We start from the raw sequence: 16,864 nt of genomic DNA on the forward strand, positions 1-16,864 counted from the left end.
ATATGTCAAAGAATGGGTGCAATGCCGGTAAAACATGAGGAGGCTACTTAGCAATCTGCCTCTTTTCTTGAGGAGTATTCCCCATCTCATGGACTTGCCTGGGACTTATCTCCAGCTTGCTGCTGCAGTGTCCATTTATATTTTGAGGACAAATTTCTTCCAAGTAGGAGGAGATTGTAACATTAGTAAAATGATAGGATAGCTAGTTTAGCTTGTATGCGAATAAGTCTTATAGAATGATGACTCAGACTTTTCCTAGAATTTCCTTTCCGAACCTACGAGAATCACAACCCCAGTGACCGAGCCCGAAACGGGATAGAATCATGCTACAGTTGATGCTAGCAAATCGGGCGCTCGAGAAGACTCTACGGGAATCACAACCCTAGCAACCAAGCCCGAAACAGCATAGAATAAAGCATCTTTTGACCGTGACTTTTACTCAACATTATTCTCTTCATACAACCCCGCAGAAGAGGCCGGACAGAATTTTGCTTCTGTTGAGCCTGCCCGAGCGATCGAGATATTTCTTGAAATGGGATAGAATCATGCTCCCAACAAATCGGATGTTACCGCTTGTCTCAATACTAGTCCTAAAAATCTATTGGCAAAGATTTCTGCACAGGTTGAGTCCAAAATTAGGGAGGCCATTGTTGATAAGCTGTGGGCGGTAGAAACAAATACCGATCATTTGTTTATGATAAATTAGAGAAAGGCCGATTCTGCGACCAGTTCAACGAGCTAATTGGTAAAACATGGATTCCGGTAATGCAGAGGTCTTTATGAAAGCCCATAGGCTTAGAGTGGCTATGGGCGTTTTCCTTTGTTTCACTAGCCGATTGCAGCTCCAAGCTATTCCTCTCAATTCCCAGGTCACTCTCATTTCCGCGTGAAACCAAGAAAAATCTGGAGTCACCTAAGTGCTAGATAAAAACCTTTGTGGTCTGTACGACAATATGGTGGAAAACCCATGAAAGCGTAAATCCTCTATGAGATAACGAATCTTGGCGCACCTACATGAACTGCCCACCCTCAAGGCACGTAGGCACATAAAATTATTCTATAATAATACAAGGCCACCTGCCTGTCTCTACCATTAAAAAACCTATATCAACTCCGTAGTTTGTTATATGGTGTAGGTAGTTGTTAAGGAAATAGTTCGTGTAGTTGTGTGCCAACGAGTCTTTACCAATGATAACCAATGATATAGTTGTTCTGTTTTGTCTAACAAATGTGTACCAATGATAACCACTACATAGTTCGTGTAGTTGAAATAGCAGCTTAGATGATCCACTAAGGTACTCACTAAGGTAGCTGCGTACATGATCTGCTAGGGTAGCTGCTACGGTTAGCAGCGGTGGGATCTGTCCGGGCCACAAGGAAAGGGCCAATGAACAAGTCCGCTTTTCTTGTCTCCCTTATCTGTCTCTATACACCACCTTCCATTTCTTTTTCCGCACACAATATGTCAGGCGGCTCTCTGGCCCTACCACCTTTTTTCTTGTCTTCACGTTTCTCGAAGTGGGTCCGTTCCTCTTGGCTTTCCTTCCCTGGATCTACTATGGCAACGTACCTGGCTTGGCTTTGCTCTCGAAACTATTTGTGGGTTGGTTGGACAGCCGAGTTCGTTTCGTGCGTCCGTAAGAGTTGGATCGTGACCAGGACTGAATCTATCCCCTGCGTGGCTCCTCCCACGTCCGACTGTCCGGGTGTATTTGGGGCCGATTGGGAATCCGATGCTATGGTGTCAAAACCCCAAGGATCTCCTTGTAGAACGCTCCTGAATCATGACTCGAAACCTGCAAAACAAAGCCAAATAACCTGAAGGGGGTGCAGGCCTGACTCACCTCCCAACCTTGACAGCCGTGGGCAAAACCCACAAGGCTTGGTTGTCCCCACCGAGCCACGAGCTGAGCTAACTAGCAAGACGTACCGACCAATCTCTACCCCGTGACGTCCTATACCGCCACGGAGCTACCCTCGCGGGCCTCGAGACTACTGCTGGCCTCGGCTGCATGAAGCAGGTGCATGTCTGCACTAGATCCAGGCTCCTGACCATAGAGCTCTCACAAAGACTTGTGAGACTCTCTGAATCCACTAACCAACCTTGGCCACCCTTTTATAGGCTCTTGGCCAGTCACCGGGCGTCCACACTTGGGTGCCCGCCCGTCCATACTTGGGTGCCCGCCCGTCAGTCTTCCTAACCCAGCTCGCTAATCAGCGTGCCTAGCTCCAAACTTCCCCAAGCCTTGAAGCTAGTCTTGTGTGCGTGTAGCACATGGTAGATACACCCTGTGCACATGACATACTTCCCTTCAGAGCTCACTCCTGAGCTCAGTAAAAACCCAGGGTAGTCCCTCTGAAGGGTAGTCAATGTCTCCCATGTAGCGTCGTCCTCAACACGATCCTTTCCCTTGATCTTGTATTCCGTGAGTAGCGTATTGCACAATCGTCTTTCACGAAATCCAAGAATATTTTCCGGTTCGTCTGGGACAAATGTCATATCCTCGACATCTATGATTTCTTGAGGAGTAACTAATTGGTTTGTTCCACCCAACACTTCCTCAAGTGTCCTGACATGAAATACGGGATGAACTTCTAATAGATTCCTTTGCAACTTGTAACATTTCTTGCATATCTTGCAAAAAATTGTGCTGCATCATGCTGAAGTCCTGAAAATCCCACGGTAACAGGTGATCTAGGTTGAAAACTATACATAAGCATAAAAGGACTAAAACCTGTACTCGTATGCTTAGTACTGTTATATGCAAATTCTAACATAGGAAGATGATCTTCCCATGAACTCTGTCTTTTGGAGACATATGCACGAAGCATATCCTCCAAAATTTGATTCACTCTTTCAGTTTGGCCATCAGATTGAGGATGATCTGAGGAACTCAAATTCAAAGTTGTTTTGAACTTCTCAAAAACAAGCCTTCAAAAGTCACTTGTAAACTTAGAGTCCCTATCACGGACTATGTCCTGCGGTAACCCGTACAGTCTAAACAATTGCTCGATAAACTACCTTGCTAATTGCGTAGCTGTAACGGTCTTCCGTGTCGGTAAAAATCTAGCCATTTTTGTCGAGCAATCCACCACAACCCAAATAGAAACGTGGCCTTGACGTGTTCTTGGCAATCTGGTAATAAAATCCATGGAAATACTTTCCCATTTATTACCGGGAATTTGCAAAGGATGCAACATCCCACCCTATCTAAAGTGTTCAGCTTTATTTGATTGACAAACCTGCCACTTGAGGACATAATCTTCTACATACCCTTTCATGTTTGGCCAATGAAAAGTGTGTTTCACTAAAGCTAATGTCCTATGTACCTCGGGGTGTCCTGCAGAAGGGACGTCGTGACACTCCTTAGGAGTCTTGGACCTAATGTCCGGGATCGGTGGTACATAAATTTTGTCATTACGGAATAGTAAACCATTCCGAATCATCCATTGGCCTTCTGCAACCTGAATGGTAGGTTGCTCAGTCACTCAATCACTGAGTCTTGGTCAATCAATGAGCTCCCGTCCTGGATCCTTTGTCAGTATGGACCAAAATAACTATCAGTCCTGCAAAGCCCTCTCAATGATTGAAATAAGTCAATAGAAATCTCGGTGAACGACAAAGTATTCACCTCTCTGATCCGACTAAGCGCATTTGCTACACTATTCATGGACCCCTTTCGATAACGGATTTCAAAATTAAAATCATGCATTAACTCAGGCCATCGAGCTTTTCTTCCTCTCAAATTGTCGGCATCACACACATACTTGATTGACTGATGATCAGTCAATACCACAAACTTGGAGCCATATAAATAATGCCTCCAAACTTTGAGAGCATAAATGACAGCATAAAGCTCCTCTCAAGGGTTACCAATGAGATTGAGTGTCGTCCAGCTTTCTACTCTCGAAAGTAACATGTCTACCATCTTGGAATAGAGCAGCCCCGATCACATAGTCACTCGCGTTAGTCTCAAGAACATAAGGCCGACTAGGATCGGGTAGTGCTAATGTAGGTGCTTCCTTGACTTTATCTTTCAAAAGTATGAAGGCCATATCCAAATCATTATTCCAAGAGAGAGGCTGATTCGACTTACGTGCACGACCTTTCAACAAGTTGGTCATCGATAGTGTGAGCTGAGAGTACTCCCGCATAGATTTTCGAAGAAAAACAACAAAATTGAGAAAAGAACGAAGTTGTCTCACTGTTTGCGGTATAGGCCAAGCTAGAACCTTCTGAACTCGGTCATAGTCAATGCTCAACCGGTCTCTTGTGATCTTGTGTCCCAAGTAAATGATTTCTGTCATGAAAAACTTACATTTACTTAATTTAGCATACAATCGATTGTGTCTTTAATCAAGACAATCGTGAGGTGTCTAATGTGATCCTCAAGAGTATGACTATATACTAAAATATCGTCAAGGAACACAGCTACGAATTTTCCCAAATGTTCATGAAAAAGATCGTTCATCATTTGCTGGAAAGTGGCTGGAGCATTGGTTAACCCAAAAGGTAATACGAGAAACTTGTAATGGCCATACCTAGTCCAAAAGGCAGTTCTTTCGAGGTGCCTTTCATGAATACGTATCTGGTGATAGCCAGTACGTAAATCTATCTTTGTAAAATAATTCGTTCCGACTAAACAGTCAATCAGGTCATCTGATCTAGGGAGAGGATAACGGTTCTTGATTGTCAGTTTGTTCAATCTCTTGTAATCTACACGTTTTCGAGGTGTTGTTCTTCTTTCTTCTAAGTTACACAGGTGCACCCCAAGGTGATTTACTTGGACGGATTTGGCTCATCCTCAAATAATCTAGAGTTGTTTGGCCAACTCATCTTCCTCATCTTGGCTCATCTTATAAGGTGGAATGCTAACAGGTTCAGCACTAAGGACCATATCAATACGATGATCCACTGCCCTTTCGGGTGGTAAGCCGGAAGGTAGCTCCTTAGGAAATCATCTTGAAATGAATCAAGTAACTTCTTTAATTCTTTACTTTCAAACAGACTTAATTCATTGACATCCATAGTAGGTATGAGAAATGGGAAAGCATTATACAAAGAGGAATCCATTATATTTCCAAAATCAACGTTATTTACAAGAGGTCCTTGAGAGGGATGGATACAATCACCTAAGATACAATACTGGGTGTTCCTATGTTCAAAAGAAAAATTACGACTAGACCAATCTATTTGGGTCTTAAACCAGTCAATCCCTAATAACAAGTCTACATGTTCTAGATGCATAACATAGCACTCCAGAATATCTTTGTAGTCCTGAATCCAGATCGGTAGTTTCTCCACCTTTCGATCCCATACTTGCTGACCCGCAGGTAGGCGTACCTCGTAGGTATGATCGCTAGGTGTTGTGTCCAAACCCAATTTTTGCACAAGTTTGTAATTAACAAACTTGTGTGGCCAGGGTCCAGAAGAATGTGGATTCTATAGCCATTCACTTTTCCATAAACTCGGAAAAGATCATGCAAGCCAAAAACTTTAGAGTTGAACATACAATTAGAACATGAACTAGGGCGAGAAAGTTCATTGACTAAAGTACCTGTCAAAGACAACTGGTTGATTGCCTTCGTCTTGGGTCCTGCGTTGGTCTTGGCACCCTTCTTCTTTGGGCACTCGTTACGAATATGTCCTTTTTCTTCGCAGATGAAGCAACGTCCCTCCTTCTTGAGCTTCAAAGCCTTGAGGACGGTTTTTCTTTGCTGAAGTCCAAGTAGAATTCTTCGAAGGTTGGTCCAAAGACTTTCCTTCTGCCGTGCTAAGCTATCGGCGCAGAGAACTTTCTTTTGTGCTTGTTCCCTTGCTCGGTCACATGTTTGGTTTTGGAAGAGACCATTGTATTGTCGTAAATACGAGCAAAATAAATGGCCTCGTCCAAAGTTTTGCTTTTGTTGTTTTTGACCTATAAACGGTACAAGTCGGGTAAACCAGCTACGAAGAAAACCCAAAAGAGTAGTAGAATCCATCTTTGTAGCTTTTATCTGTAAGTCTCTAAATTTTTGGAGATAGACCTCATAAGTGAGGTTCTGTGAGATCATGGTCAAACTAGCAAATTGAGCAACGATATCGTAGTCATCCTCCTTCTTGAGGAATTCTTTCTTGAAGACTTCTTCAAACTGTGCCCAGGTTGTTGGTTTAGGTTTGAGTTCTTTCCACCAGAGCAAAGCTTTGCCCGAGAGGAAACCTGCTGCTAACTGAATCTTTTTGCCATCATCATATGGATGAAACTGGAAGTGGACCTGCCACTTATGTAGACATGTGTCCACAATCTCCTTGGTACGTTGCTTTCGCTCGCTCCCAAATTGTTCCGGAGTAATGTTGGGGCCTAAAGCAGATGCCAAGGTATCCATGTCTGAGAGAATAGACAGGGTAGTGGTCAATAAAGAGATGGAATTCTGTAAATCCTGCATCTGCGCGGCGACTTGTGCCTGACGTTTCGAGATAGAAGCTTTTAAAGCAAGTTTAAACTGTTGAAAATTAGATTTAGTTACAAAATCTTTGAAAAGATTGCCATCGACGGCCTCAATAGCCGGCAGGTCTTCACGTTCGAGAATGGGTTCCATCTTCGATTATTGGGTTGACATCTTGAAGAGGGCAAGTGAGAGAAAATCTAGACTGGAAGCAAGGAAGAGTGCTAGAGAGTACGAGGAGATGTGTGGCAAGAAGCCCACTTTAGGCGAATTTTATAGGTCTCCCCAAAAGCTTGTGTTTTTGTGTTGCTTTTGTGTTTTTTTTTTCAATTAAAAAAAAAAACCATGCTAGAGGGCTTTTATAAAAGCCACACATAAGGCTTGTAAAAAGCACTCTTAAAAAAAAAAACATAGGCCACACATAAAAGCCACACGTTTTATGTATAAATATAAAAAAAAAACAGCTCTTTGATTTGTTTTTTAAAACCTCACGCTGTAGGTGTTTTTTTTTGAAAAAAAAAAACGAAAAGCAAAGAGATGAAAAGCAACGTGTGCTTTAAAAAAAAAAAAAACGAAAGCTAAAAAAAAAACGAAGGCTGCCCGCCACTTGTCGGCTGCAAGGTGTACTTCGCTGTCACCTACGAACAGCCGCTACACCTGATTTTTTCGCATAGTAGCGACACCGTCCTTCAAAAGAAAATTGCCAACCAGTCCGACAGTCTTTGCTCGTTTTCTTTCTCTCACTGTTTCGTACAACTGGTAGTCTCCTCTTCTACTCTCTTTCACTTGCTGATTCACAGCCATCTGCACTCTTGCTTCTCTCCTTGCCAAGCAAAAAGCTCTTCTCAAGCAATCTAATCGACCCTTTACAAGACCAAAACCCAACCCGGATTCCATCGATGCAAACATAATACTATATGCTGAATTCTTGAAAAAAAAACAGCAGTATATACGAAAAAACAGCAATCATCTCGAACTCATACCTCTTCCTTTACCCTTGTTCTTCTCTACCTACCTACCAACTTGCACGCTCTTCGAGGCATGCTCTGGTACCATTGTCAAAACCCCAAGGATCTCATCGTAGAACGCTCCTAAATCATGACTCAAAACCTGCAAAACAAAGCCAAATAACCTGAAGGGGGTGCAGGCCTGACTCACCACCCAACCTTGGTAAAACCCACAAGTCTTGGCTGTCCCCACCGAGCCACGGGCTGAGCTAACTAGCAATACGTACCGACCAATCTCTACCCCGTGCCGTCCCATACCGCCACGGTGCTACCCTCGCGGGCCTCCAGACTGCTGTCGGCCTTGGCTACATGAAGCAAGTGCACGTCTGCACTAGATCCAGGCTCCTGACCATAGAGCTCTCACAAAGACTCGTGGGACTCTATGAATCCACTAACAACCTTGGCCACCCTTTTATAGGCTCTTGGCCGGTCTCCGGGCGTCCACACTTGGGTGCCCGCCCGTCCATTCTTGGGTGCCCATCCATCAGTCTATCCCTAACCAATCGGCCTACCTAGCTCCAAACTTCCCCAAGCCTCGAAGCTAGTCTTGTGTGCGTGTAGCACACGGTAGATACACTCTGTGCACATGACATATGGCCTCCTATCGGGGAGTGAATCTATCGGTGTGTCCATGGTTGGAGTATTGGGCTTCTCCGCATCCTCCCATTGCCCTTGTTGGGTTACACCCTCTGGACCCTCTTCCAAGTATATTTCTTTTGCTGTCTTCTAATCTTAACTTTACGCCGAGGATTCTTTTCGCCATGGAATGAGACCAGGGGAATCTCGATCCCAACCAGGTTTTGAGATGTCGCACATAAGACCCAGGAGATTAAGGCGTAGCTCGTTGCCATCGCTGAGGGACGTTTGGTGAGGTGTGTCCAATGAATATATGTATACCCATGTATTGGTCGTTGGCTAGTCGTACCCAAACAATAATATCCCGGAGGAAGTTTGTAAACAGTTATCATTTACAGTTCATGTAGTTTTGTATTTTGTTTGTGACTATGGGATGTAGTGAGAGCATGCCACGTCATTTATGCTGCTCATTTATCCCATAGACAATAGGACTTGTGTGTATACATAAAAAGGGTCTCTGCTGAACAACATTGATTTCTTCAGTCATTTCCATTTTGGACTCTTCATTTGTAAGCTTGCATTCTTTTACAAAGAAGCCACTCTAGCTCTGCTAGCTAGCTTACACGTGTGCTGATCTAAACATGTGCCCTCTGACTGAGTAAGAGAAACCCTTTATTTTCATTTTTCTTCTGTTCTATTCTATATTGTAAGTGTTCATGCATTGTTTCCTGCTGTGGTTGCTGTTTCAGTTAATTTTAGTAGCTACAATTAAATTTTAGTAAAAACAATCCCGTTACACTTTAGGAATGGAAACTGATACCCCTGGTTCAAACTTCTAGAAAACTTATGTATCTTGAAATTCTCCATCTTTGAGAGAACCAATCATTCATCTTAGTAATACAACAAAAAATTGTCAAGACTTATTCTGCTTGCATCCAAAGCACCTAACTATTTAGGTGTCAGTTTTGATTGGTTGACAATTGGGGACCAAAAGCTTTGCTGCCACGAGTTATTCCTGGGCTTCTTTTCACATGCTTACTTTGTTGTGAAGCATATCTTGTATTTTTTTTTTCATAAGAATTAGATGACTCATGCATGAATAGTTTAAGAAGTTGGAAGGATTGCATTAACTTTGCTGAGCGTGGGGGCGCTTAATCCTGTTGGTTTTTCTAATTATTTATTACTGGCTGCTTTGTGAATTTTGCTTATACTGCAGGGTAACTCCATATCTACCACAAAATACAATCTTTTGACTTTCCTTCCGAAAGGCTTGTTTGAGCAGGTTATTGAGTGTCTCCAATCACTTGACACGAACAAACTTTTTTAGCAGGTTTTTTTTTTTAAAACTTTTTCTTTTCAAAATATTAAGTACAGACTCAACTTATTGAGCACCTTTTTGCAGTTTCGACGGGTGGCAAATCTCTATTTTTTGATGATCTCAATTTTGTCGGCAACACCAATCAGGTCTTTGGGTGCACTCTTTTATTTTTCTTCATTTGAGGTTTTTTTTTTCAGTTTTTGACGAGTGGCAATATTGTACTCTATGATGGTGTCAAGTTTGTCCATGACTCTGAATAGGCGAGCTTTTAGTTGCTTGCTTATGTTCTTCTTTTCTGTGTTCTCTTGCGGGGCTGAGAGTAGGGCAATGGTGTAATAGTCAGTAGGTGAGAGGAAGACGAAGATGAATCGGGGTGAAGAGGGGCAGCTAGCTAGCTGCGAATTGTGGAACAGGGATTGTAGAGAGATTCTTGGCCCTTAGGAGTTTCTTGAAATGTTTGCAACACCCATGCTAGGTGTTACGTACCTAGACACTAATCTATGGATTAGGGACCTAATCTAGAGGAGTTAGAGGGCTTGGGATTGGGGATACATGGGCCTATAGGATTGTGGAGGAAGCCCTAGTCTTGGCTGGGGGGAGATCGATGGATGCCGGTCGTGGTTGGGAGGTGAGCTAGCTTGCTACCTCATGATTTGGTTTAGGACTACCTTGGTTTTGAGCTGTGTTCAGGGCAGATTCGGGGATGGACTTTAGAGTTGGTATCAGAGCAACCCTAACGCAGAGGCTGAAGAGGTATGTGTGTCTAGGCATCGTAGATGTGGGATTTCCCAGGTATTCCTCTCATCATTTTCCCTTTCTATCAAATTGATTGCTCTATAGAAGTTGCACAAGGTTTTTTGTTGGTGTCAAGGTTTGTATATGAAGTTGTGTGTCAGAGGGGATGAGAGATGTGGATTGCTGATTCGATGTTGTGTTAGGCTGTAACGAGTACTCAACAAAGGCCTGAGGCGGCTGGAGTTTGGGGTTGGCAAGTGGCATGATGGCCAGCCTTAGGGCAGCCAAAGAGGGCCACAATAGGTGACTGCTGTGTGCAGCCAACCAGGCCAGGCAGTCCTGGGCAGGCAGCTCAGCCTGTTAGCCAGGCTAGCCAGCCTTAGGCAGGCGGCTCAGCCTGGGCAGCCACCAATAGGGTGCCCTGTTGCCGCACTACCATGGTAGCCACAGGTGGCACACAGCACGGGGGTGGCCAACAGGCTGATCGCACAGGAATGCACAGGGGCCAGGGCTGAGTGCGCATAAGAAAACCAGAAAAAGCATGCGCACATGGAAAAAAAAACCAGGCTGACAGTTTTAGAGGAAAAAGCAGAATGGTTTTTAAAAGGAAAAGTAGATAGCTTTTGTTTTAAAACTTAGCGACAGCTTTTTTTGTTAAAACAAGAGGAGAGCGATAAGTCAATAACGCACGTGGGTTTTTTTAGTTAAAATTGAAAAGCACTTTAGTTTTTTGAGAAAAAACTCCAAAGCCCTCGTTGATTTTTAGTATAAAAGGGGGGATTTACTCATGAGTTCTCCACATTTAGAGGACAATCTCTTTAAGAGGGATGAAAGTACGCGGCCAGAATTTGTACTTGTGTTCATGGATGAGCGGGATCTTAGTGACAATTCATCTTGACATGTGAATTTTCTTTGAGCAGTAGCAAATTATCTTGGGTTTGTCATGGCTGATGAAGTACACAACGATGGACGTGAATGTTCAACCCGATGACGACCATCAGGATGACGATGTGACGGTCAATGACCTTGTCATTAAGGTTGACTTTGACGCAAGGATGACCTTGCTTGAGTAGTATATTGCGAACGTGACCGGCACCATTGTTGTTATGCAAGCAACTTTGGCGGGTTTGGTGTCAACAAGGGGAGTTGGGATAGCTTTAGTTGCACCCTCTTTACTCCAGAGTCCTATACGGGAGAGAGGAAACATAAGACTGAGGAGACAGTTGACTTCTGGCTTCACAAATGGGGTACGCATTTTGAGTTCCATCCTTTCCCCGAGGATAAGAAGATACAGATGGTATAGGGATTCCTGACAGGAAAAGCCCTTACATGGTGGAAAGAGTTATGATCGAAGCCCTAGATGTGGGTAGATTTTGAAAGTTTTTCCCGAGAAGAGTTCTTGTAGGCCGAGGATGAGTACGACATTGTCTCCAAGTTTAAAAACTCGAAAATGAAGAATATGCCTTTCGACATATATTTGTAGAAGTTTAGAGAGTTTCAGGCTTGAGCACCTCACATGGACTTCATCACTATTTTGGGATTTTTTGTGGATGAATTGCCTGATGGATATCAGCTCTAGATCAGAAATAATCGCAGCAAAACATTGGATGATGCCGTTCGATATGAAAATATTTTTGATGAGATTGTGGCGAAGAAACAGTCAAAGAAACCCCAACAGCCCTTAGTAAGAGACCAGGCCGGATCCCAGCGTACATGAAAGTTTAAGGATGGGAAGACTTCACAGACTCCTACAGAGGCCCAAAGCCAATCAAAAGCTACGGGTGACCCCAGTTCGAAGAAATCAAAGAAAGCAGAGCAGACTCCGAAGTTCATTAAGGAGGGTTGGTGCTTCTGTTGGTCGGCGAGAGCACATGGGGACAAACTGTTCGCAGGTGAAGGGCAAGTCAGACTCAAAGTGAGCCCATGCAGCCGAGGCTAAAGCTAAGATTACTGCCGTACATACTATTGTTTTAGATCAGAGTTCTTGCAAGGGTTTTAGCTTTAAGATGAAAGTTTTCAATCCTACGGACCTAATACGGATGCATGGGTCAGTCGTGGGGAAAACCGTACACATTCTTTTTGACCATGGAAGTACTCACAACTTAATGAATACCAAGCTTGTGCAGAAGTTGGGAATGGAGAGGCAGCCAAGTGATCATGAGTATCGTGTCGACATGCCCCCCAGCACACAGTTTTGGGATTGGAGAGTGTCTCGGTTGCCTATAACTATACAGAGCTACTCGGAGCCACTAGATTTCATGATTATGAAGCTGGATAGAGTAGATGTCTAGATACCATGTCATGTGATGTTCAGTTAGTCTTGATGTGTGGGAGACACAGGCTTTAGAGAACATCAGGGAAGAGTTTGCCGATGTTTTCTGAGTTGAGTTACCTCATGGTCTTCCGTCCAGTCGGTCGATTGATTTAGTTTCAGGGTGTTAGCAAGTGAGCATTGTGCCTTACAGGATGAGTTCCCCGATAGTGGTAAAATCATGAATGATCTTTTTAGATATTATATCTAGGATATCAGATTTCTCGAGATGGGATGAGTATAAATCTTGAGTGGATATAGAAGGTTTTGGATTGGCGAGTTCCTTAGACTGTAAGGCAACTTCCGGCGTTTTTGGGATTCACCATCTTTCTTAAGAAGTTGGTAAGGGATTATTCACAGTTAATCGTACCTTTCACGGACCTCGTGAGGGATAGAGGACATAAGTCCAATAGCCCAATCTCTTGGAATGAGAAGCTTGATGAGGCTTTTCGAGCTCTAAAGCTTAAGGTGAAGGAAGCATCTGTATTGGCCTTGTCGGATCCTAGTAGACCATTTGTGGTCTAGACAGATGTCAGTGGCGATAGGCGCAACAGCATTGTTCCAAGATGGCTGACGTGTGTTGTTTGAAAGCAAGAAGCTTGATGATATCCAGGTCAGACGGCACACTTAGGTAGGTATAGGGTTATACATCTCTCTAAAAAATTGGCAACATTATCTTTATGGTGCCAAGTTTGTTGTGCTGGTCGACCATGAGTGGATTAAGTACATACATGATAAGACAGGCGCGGCATTGTTCCAAGATGGGTGACCTGTGGTATTTAAAGCAAGAAGCTTGACGATAGTAAGGTCAGATGGTACACTTGGGAGAAAGAGTTGTATGGGGTTATACACGGTTTGAAAACTTGGTGACATTATCTTTATGGAACCAAGTTTGTTGTGCTGACCGACCATGAGTCAATTAAGTACATATGTGATAGACCTGAGTTGAGGGGGAGGAAGGCACGGTGGGCCGAGTTGATGCAAGACTTCGATATGGAAACAAAGTATTGGAAGGGTAGCCCGAATAGAGTGGTGGATGCCTTGAGTAGAATTGGGGAGGTGAACTCTTTGAGCTTGATCGAGATTAGAGCTAACCTTTATGACTCTTTGAGAGAGCTATGTGAGACTGACAATCATTTTGGTTGGTATTGGCAGCAGGTCCAGGCAGGGAGCTCCATAGATTTAGACCAAGACTAAGGTGTAGCATGCAATAGGTTGATTGTCGTAACGCGCAACAAAGCCTTCTTTATACCCGTGAGTTTATGCAATTCCACTTTGAAGAGAGAGAGACTCTAGAGATAGATAGTCGACACAGTATTGGGTCTCGACTCCCAATTACCCACCGAAGCGCCCCCCCCCCCATGTAACTTGGTTGAATACAATGCTAATCAATACACTTAAATACACTAAGATTTGATGGACACTTGCTCAAATACAAGAAGTAAATTGCTGAATTGACAAGAGACACACAATGAGCCGGAACGGCCGACCCCTCTCTCAAATAAAGTATATTGATCTTAGGAGAATCAAGTACATAGTGTCATGGGCATTTCTGACGAGATTTCCATACCAATGCGTATGAATACAGTATTGCAAACAAGTGGTTGTCGTTGTAGACTTGCAATCCACACTATCCTCTCAAGTGCCCATGTTCCCTACCATCCGCTCTCTATTGTTTCACCAACACATGGTAGCAACAATCTGCAAGAGAGTACGTAGGACAAGAGAACACTACATAGGGTATGTAATCTTGTAATCCGGTTCCTCCCTCTTGCTACCTGCTTCCATATTTAAGCATCAAAGCTTACCAATTGCAAGTAGAGTCGTTGACAGCGGAAGTCTTCGTGATGGAAGTCCTTGGTGTGGAGATCTTCGATTTGTCGCAATTCTTCGTGAGTGACAAAAGTCTTCAAGAGGATGAAGGGAATCTTGGGAAAGCTTCCCCTATGGTTCAACTTTGAAATTAGGGTTTTTAGCAAAAAGACCAAAAATTACAGCAATAAAGAGAGTTGTTTTGTTGAATTTCAGTCATTGGGATTGTGTAGGAGAGTGATTAGCATCCGGAATCACTCTTGGAAGCTTGAAAATCACCTTAGCAAGCTTGGAAATGGAGCTGGGAAGGAGAATGTGCAGAAAATGCAGCCCAACAGCCCTCATGAAGGAGGCGCCAATGTCTAGAGAGAGGAGGAGGAGAGAGGTGGTGAGTTGTTCAGTGTAGGTGGCAGGTAGGTGCTTTGTGGAGCAAGCTAGAGTGGACACATGGCTGGTTACTCCCTTTGTACAAAGGGGATAAGGTCTAGGCGGTGGACATTGGGTTATGTCCACCTCGGGACATCAGTGTGTGTGAATACCGGGCTGGTCATAATTTATAAGTGAGTTTTGGTCGCCCAAAACTTAATGAAGTGTGTACACACTCACTTATAAATTAGTGCTAACTCCTAAGGCCAAGTTTATGACCAATACTTACCCCCCTGTAGGAACTTCTTTATTACGTAGAAGCTTTACAAAGAATCTAAGGTGAGGGTGCAAAAAGCACTAGATTTTCCTCACATGTCTTGGTCAGTTTTTCTTTTCACAAAGCATACAAGAGATTCTGGCAAAGCCCTCTTCAAAAAAGACGAGTAAAGTTGGTGCCACAAATCAGCCCCAAAAACAGTCCTGTTCCGTGCGAGGTAACCTAGAGGACAGCTCACTACTGTACGGCCAGTATTGAGAGAGAGGCACAGTTGTACGACCTATTTGGAGAGCAACCTGTAGGGAGAAAAACATTCAACTATGCTGTATGACCAGTTTAAGGGTAGCCAGAGATAGAAGGCAATGCTACTGCTGTACGGCCAGTCTTCTGCAGTAGGCTGTTGAGAGAGAGAGAGAGACAATTCACACAGTGGCTGTCAGCGAACCTGTGGACGACCAACAAAAACACCAGCTTACAGTTGTCGGCCAACTCAGAGACGGAAGAAGAGAGAACAATGGCTGCTATCAGCCTGTACACCTGTGCACATAAAACAGAGAGTTCAAAATAACTGCTGTCGACCCCATGCTCTCAAGCACATAAGAGAGAAAGATAGATCAGTTGGAGTCCAACTTGGGCTCTCATGTGCATGCCTATAGAAGACAGCCCCTCTCCCCTTTTTTAACGAATCAGCCCTTCTCCCGTCGACTAGCTCTCTTTTTAGCCATGCTTTTCCCAAACTTGTTGCCCAAGCTTGTATGCCGGTTTTAGCCCTCAGCCCTAGGCGCCTTCTTTTGTCCAAGGATCCATGCCCAGACACCCAATGTCCAGCCAAACTTTTTAATGAAGTCTGAACACATTTGACTCATAAACCCTTTAAGTCATACGAATGATTAAAATCCCACGACACACATGTTTTATGACCCATCTTTTGGGCCTATCCTTGTCAGTGAATACCTTGCTTCCTTCTGTGGACAATCCCCGTTTTCACCTTGGTTCTGTTTTGTGTGTGGGGGCTTGCCCCAAAACACTGATCAAAGTTGGTGGAGGGACCAAATGGTGACATCTTCTCTGTCTTATAAAGTAGTTGTCCGCAATTGTATAAGCCTGATACCACCGAAATATCCTTCAAGTACAGCAGATCCACTGCCAATCAGTACTATTTCATAGTTCCGGTATTAAAGCCATAAATCCAGATCCACGAGCCGAAGTCAGATATGGGCACAAGATCCAACCGTATTAAGAAAGAAACTTTATCCAAATCCCGAGTTGAAACTCAGATAATATCTAGACACAGGCACAAGAGCCAATCGTGTCCCAAATATTCATAAATCCATAAGTAGCTTTAAATACCTGCAAAAAGAAAATAAGTAGAATATAGAGTCACAAAACATCTTGCCATCTCCTCATAAGATATCTTGATATATAGCTCCATATAGCTTGCTTATAAGCTTGATTTATAATCCACAATATTCCATATGTAAAAAGTGCTGAACATGGGCACATAAAGCCAACTCCATACTTCGAGAATAAATACTGTAATCCATAAATCCTTAGTGTAAGCTGTCTACTACTCCTGCTCTTGACACACGATTGCTTCCATAAGCGAATAAGCTGGGCATGCTCAATAGCAAAATTGTTGGTGAGTGTGGTCCCCACTGTTGATCTTTTCTCTTCCTCATTTTTGGAAGGAAGTCTTTACTTCCGAGAAAGGCTACGCTCTGATACCACTGTAACTAATATCGGCGACCCAGAGCGATAGACAGACTCTTCAAATACTAAACAGAGCTTTGAAACACAGCGGAAGAACCATAAACAATATAAAAACACTACACTGAACCGGAACGGCTGCCCCCCCTAGGAACTTCTTTATTACTTAGAAGCTTTACAAAGAATCCAAGGTGAGGGTGCAGAAAGCACCAGATTTTCCTCACATGTCCTCGTTAGTTTTTTTTTTCACAAAGCATACAAGAGATTTTGTCAAATCCCTCTTAAGAAAAGACATGCAAAGTTGGTGCCACAAATCAGCCCCAAAAACA

General features: G+C 43.5%; 1 protein-coding gene across 2 annotated transcripts in view; it reads left to right on the forward strand.

The window, feature by feature from the left end:
• The window catches only part of ALA3 (aminophospholipid ATPase 3), a 122,440-nt gene that overhangs the window by 20,299 nt on the left and 85,277 nt on the right, over positions 1–16,864 (forward strand). For both annotated transcript variants that reach the window (XM_086788043.1, XM_086788042.1), the window contains exons 2-3: positions 9,226–9,291; positions 9,412–9,473. In XM_086788043.1, the coding sequence (XP_086644169.1) occupies positions 9,226–9,291; positions 9,412–9,473 (128 nt within the window). The remainder of the gene's footprint in view (positions 1–9,225; positions 9,292–9,411; positions 9,474–16,864) is intronic.

The sequence above is a fragment of the Cibotium barometz genome, chromosome 51 (genome assembly GCF_041138505.1).
Source record: "Cibotium barometz isolate CiBa-2024 chromosome 51, ASM4113850v1, whole genome shotgun sequence".
NCBI classification, from domain to species: domain Eukaryota; kingdom Viridiplantae; phylum Streptophyta; class Polypodiopsida; order Cyatheales; family Cibotiaceae; genus Cibotium; species Cibotium barometz.